Consider the following 11,431-nt stretch of genomic DNA (forward strand, 5'->3'; position numbering starts at 1 on the left):
CGCACACAAGAATTTTACTCACATGTGCTGTACCAACGTACCTGCACATGTGATGTGACAATAAAAGTGTTTTGATTTGGTGTGTTTGTGTGGCAAAGTGCTACTGAGCGGTGTACCAGGGGCACGGAGAAAAGTTGTCGTACCATAGGCACGAGCAGTGTGTGTGTGTGAATTGCAGGTAATATTTGTGTTCTAAACAGCTGTTTGAGTTGGGTATATGAAAGGAACCATATTATAGAGACGTGTCTCCATGGACAATAGCATTGTATGATGACGTGTTAATGATCGTTGTTTGCCAGGAGCAAAAACAGATGAATCAGAACCTCTCGAGCTCTTACACACATGTTGCTGTTTGCATGAATGCAGACATATGCCTTTGGAAACGTTTTCAGCATAGCATCGACATTACCGCCCGTTTCAACCCATCATTACCATCTGATGGGTTGAAACGGGCGGTTTGTGCTGCTCATGTAGTCATGGTGTGACAATAATCTTTAGCCTTGATCTGTGAAGGAAACACGTTATTCTAATTACACATTTTGAACTCTTTATGGCACATGAATGTCGACATAACTAAGAAAAAAAATGTTTCAGACTTTACTTGAAACAACCACCAATCTGTTGAACTACGACCTCCACTGGTCCCTGGCTCACCTGCGTGCTGCTGTCACAAGAGGACTCCACCCACGACAAGACTGCTGTAACATCTGCCTCCAGCAGTACAAGAGGAGGCAGGACGCATCTGAGGAGATCATTGTTTTCAGGTGACACACACGCATTATATATGTATACATATGTGTGTGTGTTTACATGGGAAACTCTTCCAGCTCCTTTACTTTTTGTATAATCTTGTTTGCACTCCCTGTTTCTTCTTTTGTTATTGCCAAAGTGTCATTAGCACGCATCATGACTGTAACTCAGTATTAGTTTATGAACATTGAATAACACATTAACAATGACAAACCAATGTTCTGTTAATCAGTCGTGACACCTTGTTTATACAATATTTATGACTTAAAAGGCTCACAGCTGATCATACCCAGGTCTTGGTAACAAGTAACAAACTGAATCATCTTTTTATAAACTTTATGTTGAATAACTATTTTCTGATCTGCTCTTCACCCGCAGAGCCTGTATGACCTGTTACATGTCGTCTCATGTCTGTGTCCTATAATTTTAATGATCTCATCATTTTCCATATAATCAATAAGCCATTTGTGATTAAGATGCCGTCATGGAGAGTTTTACCAACATGATAAGCTAGTGAACTAAGCAATCTTGTGCAAAATCTAAAGTTAAGTAATGTTGTCATTGAGCATCAGTGAAGTCTTGTAGGCAGTCATCGTCCGAGGATAATGGCCTGACCAAAACAACTGAAATGATTCAATTCAGGTTTATTAAATAACACAAATTTAAACAGTTTTGTCAAAGCGCATCAAACTGTAAGTTAAAGACTCGATTCTTTTAGAGAAAAAGCGGGGCCATCTGCTGCGACTGGTTAGTGATGATGGGAGGGAGAAGGAAAACCAAATAAGTTGAGGAGAAAACAGTCAGTGATCTTCATTAGCAGCCAGTCAGTCAGAATGACCTGCTCTGGGAGTGCCTTAATGCACACAGCAGCAATAATGTCTGAAAGACCTCAATGCAAACCACGTAATGCTAAAGCCCAGCAGAGGCCCTATGAGACAAAAAGCAGACCCGGTCTACTGATTGAATTTTACACCGCCCCATCCAGATTATGCCAGAAGTTTTGGTTATGGCTCATTATTAGAATCCTTGGCCCACAGCTCACAGATCCCTTCACTAGGCTTTCTTAAATGGAACTTGTTGCTAAAAGCAAAACAATCCATCGACATTAAAATGACTGTTTATGAATGTCTGTCTCTCCAGCTGTGGTCACCTGTACCACCTGCAGTGCCTGCAGCAAAAAGATTGTGTGTGGGGCTGTGCTTCAGAGCTGCAGCGGCAGTGGAGGTGCTACAAGTGTTCGGCCATCCACGGAGGAAGAGTCGGGCCTTCCACTGAACCAAAGAGAGGCCGTAGCACATCTCTGGCACAGGTGTGTGTGTGTGTGTGTGTGTCAGTGAAAGAAGATATGTCAGTGCTTTAACCCAGCATGAAATGATAGAAGTTTGTTCAAAAATACTAAAGCAAAATGTATTCTGCTCACATGTTCATGAAAACCTTTATGGCTGAGTGGAATCAGACAGTACAGATGTGACTGCAGACGTTCAGCAGGGGTTTAGAAAGCGTAGCATTAACTGTTGTCTCCCATTTTCAGTGGCTTGAAGCGATTTTGTCAGACAGCCCACAGTCTCATCTTTCCTTGTTATTGTGTTGCAAATAGGGCTGATTAAAGCTCTGGTCATTCCAAGCACTGAACCTGCAGCTGGAGCTGACCCTTTGGCACAGAGATGTTGATGCAGTTAAAGGAGAAAAACCAAACAGCTAATCCAACAAGAAAGGACACAGCAGGGGTGTCACACTCATTTTAAACGGGGGACCACCTACAGCCCACTCCTTTCTGTCAGTGTGAAGACGTTACATATTTAACTGTTTTTCTACATGATGAAGAAAAAGACAGGAACCCATCAGCACGACTCTTTGGATTTAAATTGTAAGAAATAAAACGTCAGATCATTTCAGACTGTCCAGTTTTTGTTTTTTAGTCATAAAGAAACAGAACTTTCTACAGCAGAGAGTGGAAACAGAAACGAAGAGATTTCTTAGAGCCTAATTAGTTTCCTTTGGTACTGAACAGCAGAAATGAGGCTTTCTTGTCAGAGGTCACTTTTGAGGGGAAAACAGCGGCTGTACCAAACAGCTGGTTCATAAAAGCAAGCGAGTAATGCAGAACATACCAGCATCAACCTTTGATGGGAAACTGGTGGGCTTTTATTGTGGTGGAAGCATGACAGCGAAGCCAAGATAAATTCATGACGATGTTTTGCTGTTGGTTCGATGAGTTTTGGTCGTCGAGTGACGAAACCTGCAGTTTTCGAGTCTGTGCGATGTGGTAACACGCGTGTCCGTGTGCGTGCTGCCGGGGGGTCCGTGTTGACGTCTTTCTGTGCAATCTGTTCACCTGATCTTTAATGGCTGCTTTATCTGTTTGGTGTTTCTGTGGACACACACGTTTGTATTTAAATGACACATTTGATACATCCTATTAAACCAGATGCTCTGATGTTGCGTTTCATGACATGGGCGGAGCTGGGCAGACTTCCAAACCTTGCTGTTTTGATTTCATTGTTGAGTCCAAGGATGAGGAACGTTGTCCTGAAACTAACATGGCTGAAACAACGCTGTCCCTCTCTGTGCCACAGACACATGTGACATCAGCACGCCAAGACACAGGGGCGTCGGCTCTCAGGAAGAAGGTAGGTTTGTGATCGACCCCCGGGCGTCGCGCTGTGGCCCTCTGCTGATCTGTTTCTGCTCAAACGTTTTCTGAGCAATAACTCTGAAATCATGGATCACGTACACAACTTATTCTACTCAAATCTCAGTTTGCAGTTTAATGTCAACATTAATGTCAACAGCATTCTGTAGTTAACGTGAGTCTCATCAACCGAATGTGAGACGAATCAAACTAATAACTGTTGCAGTTCTGGTTTCTTTCTAAATTACTGTCATTTTTGCACTTTTTACACAATATGTAACAAATGACATCGTAATAGAGCGTCTGTGGTGTATGTGCTGTGACGCAGGTGTTCGCTGAGGCAACACTGGACCTTCAGCAGGAGCAGTCCTGGGATGAAATCCGCTGCTTATACCGAGGACCATCCAGGGTATTAAAACAAGCACATTTTCATTAGGACATGACAGATTCCACTGATGCTGAAATTAATGTGACGCAGTGCTTGTTGTTTTTTGTTATAGTTTAAAAACAGTTATCATTACACAACAGCAGTAAAAACAAACACAAGCAGGTGATCCTACAGGTGAGTTTGTGTGCTTGTGTACTGCTCTGAAATGTCAAACAGTCAAGATGTGATTGACGTGCAGGCTTGTTGCACAGAAGTGTTGCATTAGCTGTTCAGACATTATAGCTATTTTTACACAAAACTGCACTTTCAGAGGCTCAGAAGTAACTGGACGGACCGATAAGCAGTTTCTTGGCAGGTTGAGCCACGAAACTGGTAAAAAAAACCAGATAAAAGAGGCCGAAGCAGTCTTTGCTTATTGTATCCAGTTATTTCAGTGCACGTAGCCTTGGTAGGGTGTGTCCATCTGTGGGACCAGCACCCCAAAACAGGAAGTCCCCGTTTATCTAATCCTGATGTATGTTTCTGTGGGTCAGCAGGCAGTGCAGAGTCTAGATGGAGTTGATGAGCGAGGCCACTGGTTTCTGAATGTCTACCCTCCCTCCTCCACTGGGAGGAACCCTGAGTTGCCTTGCAGGCCCAGTATTCATCAGCCCCCCTCTAGATCAGTGCCAAGCCACTCAGTTGAACTGTTAGAAATCTGGAGTAAATTGTAAGAGCTATTTAAACTCTATTAATAATAATGGATTGTTTATACAGCGCTTTTCAGGACCCCTCAAAGCGCTTTACAATTCCACTATTCATTCACTCTCACATTCACACACTGGTGGAGGCAGCTACAGGTGTAGCCACAGCTGCCCTGGGGCAGACTGACAGAGGCGAGGCTGCCATATCGCGCCATCGGCCCCTCTGGCCATCACCAGTAGGCGGTAGGTGAAGTGTCTTGCCCAAGGACACGACGACCGAGACTGTCCGAGCCGGGGCTGGAACCGGCAACCTGCCGATTACAAGACAAACTGCCAACTCTTGAGCCACGATCGCCCCGTGATACTCAAGTTTTTACCTTCACAAAGGGTTAAAAAAGGAATATGCACAATTTAGACTATTTGAATGTGTGATATTTTATTAAAGCACAACCCAAAAATAATAAAAACAGAATCAAATCCCTTGAATTATACTTATCTAACCTACTCTGATCTAATGTTGACTAGTGTTCCTGATAATAGTCCAACAGGAAAACCGAATCCTGGAAACTCAGCTCCAGACTGACGATACAATCCAAGCTCTCACTGCGGTTGCACAGGGACTGAGGGCTCCTAACAACGCACAGTCACTCCCGAAGCCATGCAACCTGTGGTTTAGCTCAGCCTCCTGAGCTGCAGTCAGTCAGGCTGCAGACCAGCGAGGGTGCCGTGCTATCCACCACCAACAACATCAACAATGCCCACGTGAGCATCAGGATGGACCATGATCTTTTTTTCTTCTGTTTCTATATCTTCTCTCTTTCCTAGTTGTCCATGCTTTCAGAAGTCTCCCACTGCCACGAGAAAACAGGATCTCTGTTCTCCGTCCAGCTGGGAACAGAAAGTTTCCAACTGAAACTCTCTCCTCCGCCTCTCTTCGAAGAATAACATCATGACTGCTTGAGGACAACATTTTCCTTTTGCTCTTTTCAACACCAAAGTCCTTTGGGAGTAGCTGATGTCAGATCTCGCTTTAGTCCCAGTTATTCCATCTTTCTTTGTTTTTTACTGTGTACAACTTTACCCAAAATGTTGGTTGAAGAAATGCTGCAGAAGTCTTCAGCTGGATAAGCTCTGCGCCTCATCTGGCTCATTTTGAAATAGAAGTTGATGTTTGGTGTGAGTTAAAGTTCGATGCAGCAGTTCAACTCTGAGGTGGGACTTCCAGGGAGTGATCTTTAAAAAACATGAAAACATTGGATCACATCTTGTAAATCATTGTGATAATTCTCAGTGTAGCTTTGCTGAACACCTCAAAACTGTTCATATTTACACTAATATATTATTAATGACCTGTGAAGATTTTCAACATTTTCAAAAAATATTAGAAAAAAACGATGTGCTGTGTAAATTAAATGAAGCACTGGTATCTTTAGCATAACAATGAGTGTCCCTGTGTGTAGCCTGAGCTTTTCTGTGTAGAGGCAGCGTGTGATTGTCAGTCAAACAGGAAACCTTGGCCTTCTCTGTTTAAATGATAAAGAGACTAGAGGGAAAACAAGGAGTGAAATTAAAGCTCAAATATGACTAAAAACCACTTCAAATGTTGTTTCTGTTGGAGTTATCCTCCTGCTCCTCATGCTCGGTTTACAGCACATTATGGCTTCATTAATAATTCAAGGAGAGCAACAAAGGCCCGAATGATTCCCAGCAAATGATGGTTTTCTGTCTCCTCTGTCACATATGTGTACATATTCAAATCATTTGGCTTTCTGTTGCACATTATGTGGTAACTGTAATGATTGTGGCTGGATGTTGTGATGTGTTACTTGTAACAGACAAAGCAGAAGCAGAGGGAGGTTCGGCCCACGCAGTGCTGTTCTGGGTTATTCATCTTTACATTTAAAAAGCTCCCATCTGAAAACATCGAATCAAATTTGTCATCAGTGACATCACTGATACTAAATCCTTATTGAATGTTTCTCCTGCCTGAGAGCTGTAAGAACGGGGACTTAAACTCTGCTTAATAAACCAGCACGTACTGTATATTGTCTCGTGTGGTGTTTGCTTTGTTTGTCTTCAGCTCTCATAATTTTGAGTTAAAGTTCTGCATCACACCAACTTCAAAATCCTCTTTTAGAAAACCTTCAAAACTTCCTCTGAGGAATCAGTTTGACTTTGTACTAACAGCGCACTGACATCTAGAGCTCAAAACTCTGCAAGCAGTTACAGATTTCAGTCCGATATATCAGGACAAAGACATTGTTACACAGTTACAGAGAGCACGCAGACAGGATTTTACATCTCCCATCTCCAGAGGCTGAACAACAATCAAATCAAATCACTTTTATTGTCACATCACATGTGCAGGCACACTGGCACAGCACATGCGAGTGAAATTCTTGTGTGCGAGCCCCACAAGCAACAGAGATGTGCAAACACAACAACACAAACGAGCAAAATACAAGAATGGCCAACCTGAAACTAATAAATATATGTACAATATATAATAGTGTATGCATTTCTGGATGTGTATACTAAATATTTTCCTACGTGTGTGTGTGTGTGTATACACATTTTTACAAATTAAATAGTAAAAAATAATAATAATAATAATAATAAAATATATAAAATATACAGAGTTGAATATGTGCAAAACAAGTGGCATTTATATACAGTAAAGCAAGAACAGCTGACAAGCAGTTTCATGGCCAGATGGTGTTTTATTCTCTTGTTACACTGGACGTGCTGTGAAATGTTGAACCTGCTTTGGTAGCTGTGCACTACAAGTCTCAATATGAGGTCACAGGAGCTGCTGTGGACGAGGCCATACTAGGCTGGAGAGAGCGAGTGCAAAGTTTAGCAGCTGTCAAATAAAACGTCTTCAACATGAAGACTGAACCAGCTCAGCACAACAGTCTCACAGAAGCAGAAGTCTCCAATCAAAAGATGACTTCATGAACTGCTCATTACACTGGAGAGCGAGGAGGCCCGACCAGACAGGCTGTTTCTGCAAAAACAAACCCCAGACGGAGGAAAGGAACGGCGAAGCATAAAACGTGATGGAGAACATGTAAAAGGCATGTATGGGAATATGGCTGCCAACGGAAATGGGCCACAAGTCAGACAAAGTCATTTCTTGACTACATGTGGCAGAAATCAGCCGATCACATCTTCATTCGCTGATTTTAACTTTTGACTAATGCTTCAAATTTGGCTTCAGCACCTCATCAGACCCGCTGACACTGATTTTCAGTCCAGTTCTTGTGTAATGTGACACACCTCAGCCTTTCCTCCATCTTCCTGACAGCCAGCCTTCTACGGAGGCCGTTTCTGATGAAGCTTTGGTGAAGAGTCCATGTGTCCGATCTTTGCTGGATTTGATCTCATTTCTTGAGTTTCAGATACAGTTCACGTGCTGCAGATAGACTTTTAGACCCGCTACATCTTCTTTGTTGTCCCCTTTTCCCGATTCCTCAAAACATTCATAAATAAAACCCTTGAAAGTGAAACTGAGTGAAGAACTATTACACTTTAAAAAAATCACAAGACAGTCTGGAAGCAACATCTGAAAGAAATGGTGGTGCATTTAAAGAGGAACAAATAAAAGAGACATAAGACATCAGTAAAAACGTGTCATAATTTACGTCCCTGTATGCGGAAGCTGCACATGTTGCTATGTGTGCATCTGCTTTTGCTGTGTAGAGTCTGTATAGTCCAAAACAAACAGCCAGGTTTGCTTCTGTTAATGAAATGATGTCGCGATTAGGACGCAGACCCTTTAGTACTCCAAACTACTGTTCTCATTATTTTGGAGATGCTACAACCGTCGTCTGGCCAGCATCAAGTCGTTCTGCTCTTTTATCAAAAGCACTCTTCACTACCCGGACCTTTACTCAAGCCACGGGAAGTCCAGTGTACTCCGGTGGCCCAAAGCAACCATAGAGTTCCTGCTGGTGCTAGATGATTGTACTGGTCCCAGATCAGGCCTGTAAAGATGAAAAGGCAGGGAGTAAACATGTGTACATACACATCTAAGATACTCTTTTACTTTGTGCATGTGTCAGCAGGAGAAGGGTGTTTCTAAAACATCTTGGATTACAGCGAGACCTTACTAGGCCTAAATCCCAGACTCCCACTCCTACACGGGAACACTGAGGAATGCTGATTTGACTCTCCCAACCCTGCTCTGTCCATCTGGGTGGGTGCCAAGCTCCAGTCAGGACGGAGGGAGAGGCTGAAGTGCCAGCAACCCTCCACCTCCCATTAAACTCCTCCCTCGACGAGCTCTCAAATAAAGAAGAGCCAGTGTTCATCCAGAACAGGCGAAAAGCCCCTTTTAGAGTCCCAGTCTTTGCATCCTGCCTAAAGGTCTCTTAGGCTGTCCTTTCCAAAACGCATTGCTCATGCTGGATATTCACATATAAATAACTATAAATCTTCCTTATCACACAGGGGACACAGGTACAGTGCCCTTTCAGTGGCTCTGAATTGGTGTGATTTCGACCCGTGAGGATGTAACGTGTCTTTGACAAGTTGAAGAAGGAAAGCAGGATTATGTTGATACATGTTTTACTGAAAGTGAGCAGAAAACGTGAGTTTTGTTTATGTTTGTGAAGAAGAACAAACATACACTGAGACATGCGCAGGTACATAAATCAACAGTCTTCTTGTGTTGTGTGTGTGGGTGTCATGAAATGTTCTCGTAAAGGAGGGTGGGACGTTTTCAGCCTGATGATGGTCTGCTTCACTTGCATCACTTGTGAGACCACCTTTTGCCTCTCTGATGGGTCCCCAGCTGTATACGGACCCCTGATTAGCTGCCCATCGGATTATTTGGGCCAGTGTGCAGCGACAAAATGTGAAAAAGGAGCAAAATGGCCGTTTATCTAAGTTCTTCTGGACCTGACTGCAGATCATAGACGTACCCTGTGGTGTGGAGCATGCTCCTCACCTGTAGAGCTGTGGGCAGGACATCTTCAGTGAAGCTGAGGCTGCTCCCAGCCTGCTGTGATTCCTTAACTTAGTCTTCCTTACCACGTCTTTGACTCTGGCCCACGTGCTGTTTTCACTCAGCTGAACACAAAGACACACAAAATCGTCACTGATCAATTTCCCCTTCTAGCAGTAAATGCAATGTCAGCCTGACAGAGTTTTTGGAATGCAGAGCGTCGCCTCATATATCTCATGTGAAAACATTTGTTAATCACGCTGCAGAATGTGATTCTGTCAGGATAAACCGTGCATCACTTACTGTGTGCTGATGGATGGAGAGCCCCTCAGTGCTGCCCCTGTGGACCTCCCCCTCAGTGTGACTCCTTTGGCTTAGGCTCTTCCTGCACGGAGGAGCGAGTGTGAAACCACCACCTGTAACTCCTGAAACAGGGAGCAAACAATAAGCACTTGCAGTTCAGTTTGTGCCTGACTAATAACATTTAAACCAGTATTCGTTTGGTCCTTTCGTGCATTTTGTCAACGCTATACGCACCTGTAAAAAAACAAAACACGCTACACATGTGTGCTGAGCCACAACATTTCAAACGCTGTGTGTCCTCGGTGTCCTGCCCAAACTGAAGGATGGACGTTATCATGGAAAAACACACTGACTTTGATTTAAGTACAGGTGGACCCGACCATGCAGGCAGACACAGCAGTGTGTGTGTGTGTGTGTGTTTCCAAAGCATCGCTACATGATTAGTGATTTTTCATTCAGTAATGGCTGTTATAAGAAATCCTGCTGGAGACAGTGCACGTCTGCTTTTTCCTTCTGTTCATCCCACTCCCCTCTTCTCCTACTTTACTGTAAACAGATCACTTCTTGTCACATCTTCTGTTGGTCATAGCACTTTGCTAGGACCTATTCAGTCCAGTGCTATAGCTACATAACAGTTGGTGAATCCAAATGTGAAATTACTTTATGTGGACTGTGCGTAGTCCGTGTTCCTGTCAGGAGCAGATTTCCGCCCGGGTTTGGGTAAAGCAGAACCTTTCTTTAAAGTAGATGAACTGTGGGGGTAGTTCTGGGTCACACTGTGAAACTCGAGCATTGCTAAAACAATTTGAGAACATAGTTTAGTTCGTTCAGGGTGTTTTCAGAAGCTTGAAGGCTGCAGAACAGACTGTAAGTCCTGTCTGAGGAAAATATCTCGTCTTCTACGTTTGGAGAAGCTGAGAGCTGCATCTAAGCATCCTTCTTTGCCTGCTTGTGCAAATAAACTGCTTTGTATGCTGCCAGTTTTTTCACTGCTGTTGGTTGGTCATTAGTTGTAGTTTTATCCAACCGAAACCATAAACCTCTGACCATTAGTAACTACGAGCACACCTTGATTTCTGTTGGAAGAAGTAATAGACTCTCTTTTTGTTGCTGTCTTATCTCCTCAGACCTGAACTCTTCCACAGCAGCGTTTTTCATTTCTCTTTGATATTTGGGCTGATTGGTATTTTGGTCTAAATAAATGTCCACATATGTGAGCGCCAGGTCCCAGGAGGTTAAAGGTGCAGTCTGCCCTTGATTGGAAACACACCATAAACATGCTTATTTATTCCAGTTACTGCCAACAGGTTACAGCTGACAGGAGCAGCAACAACAGCTGCTTATAAGATAACATTATCCTGATGTTAGGCTCAAGATAAACAGGCTGATTACATGCTCACATCACCTAAGACTTTATTTACGAGTCCAACAAAATCATATCGACTTCACAGAAAGTTTCACTGTTGCTGGCAAACAGCAGCTAAAAACAGCAGGTTACCAAGAGCATATCCTCAGTGCTACCTCCAGCTCAACGTGCCTGCACTGTGGTTGGACAGCAGCTTCACTGAATCGACGTGTATCAGGCTGCCTTCACAAACCTGGCATACTCAATCTTTAACGTCAGTTTTGTTTATATAGCACTAAATCACATCAGAAAAAACACATGATGAGTGAAAAACAGAAGGGAAAGTGTGAATCTTGAAAGTAGAGATAGTGTCTGTCTCCTG

The 11,431-nt window shown here is 43.2% G+C and overlaps 2 protein-coding genes across 3 annotated transcripts in view; one reads left to right on the plus strand and one right to left on the minus strand.

Annotated features, from left to right (window-relative positions):
- LOC102311693 (vacuolar protein sorting-associated protein 8 homolog) overlaps positions 1-6,496 on the plus strand; it is a gene marked incomplete at its 5' end in the record, with an annotated part of 28,976 nt that extends 22,480 nt beyond the window's left edge. Inside the window, 5 exon segments of the mRNA XM_042213071.1 lie at positions 595-764; positions 1,891-2,059; positions 3,327-3,380; positions 3,711-3,791; positions 5,279-6,496. Of these exon segments, the coding sequence (XP_042069005.1) occupies positions 595-764; positions 1,891-2,059; positions 3,327-3,380; positions 3,711-3,791; positions 5,279-5,398 (594 nt within the window).
- Positions 6,497-7,097: 601 nt separating this feature from the next.
- si:ch211-250c4.3 (uncharacterized protein LOC100535981 homolog) overlaps positions 7,098-11,431 on the minus strand; it is a 36,399-nt gene continuing 32,065 nt past the window's right edge. The window contains exons 5-7 of one of the 2 annotated variants that reach the window (XM_005945639.3): positions 9,705-9,826; positions 9,405-9,526; positions 7,098-8,439 (exon numbers count right to left, since the gene is read on the minus strand). In XM_005945639.3, coding sequence (XP_005945701.1) covers positions 8,343-8,439; positions 9,405-9,526; positions 9,705-9,826 — 341 coding nt within the window. In that variant the 3' untranslated portion in view covers positions 7,098-8,342. Of the gene's footprint in view, positions 8,440-9,378; positions 9,527-9,704; positions 9,827-11,431 lie in introns of both variants that reach the window. The other variant, XM_042213074.1, reaches the window with a different exon arrangement.

This window comes from Haplochromis burtoni, unplaced genomic scaffold (assembly GCF_018398535.1).
Source record: "Haplochromis burtoni strain Fernald_Lab_line unplaced genomic scaffold, NCSU_Asbu1 Contig_414, whole genome shotgun sequence".
In the NCBI taxonomy this organism is placed as follows: Eukaryota; Metazoa; Chordata; class Actinopteri; order Cichliformes; family Cichlidae; genus Haplochromis; species Haplochromis burtoni.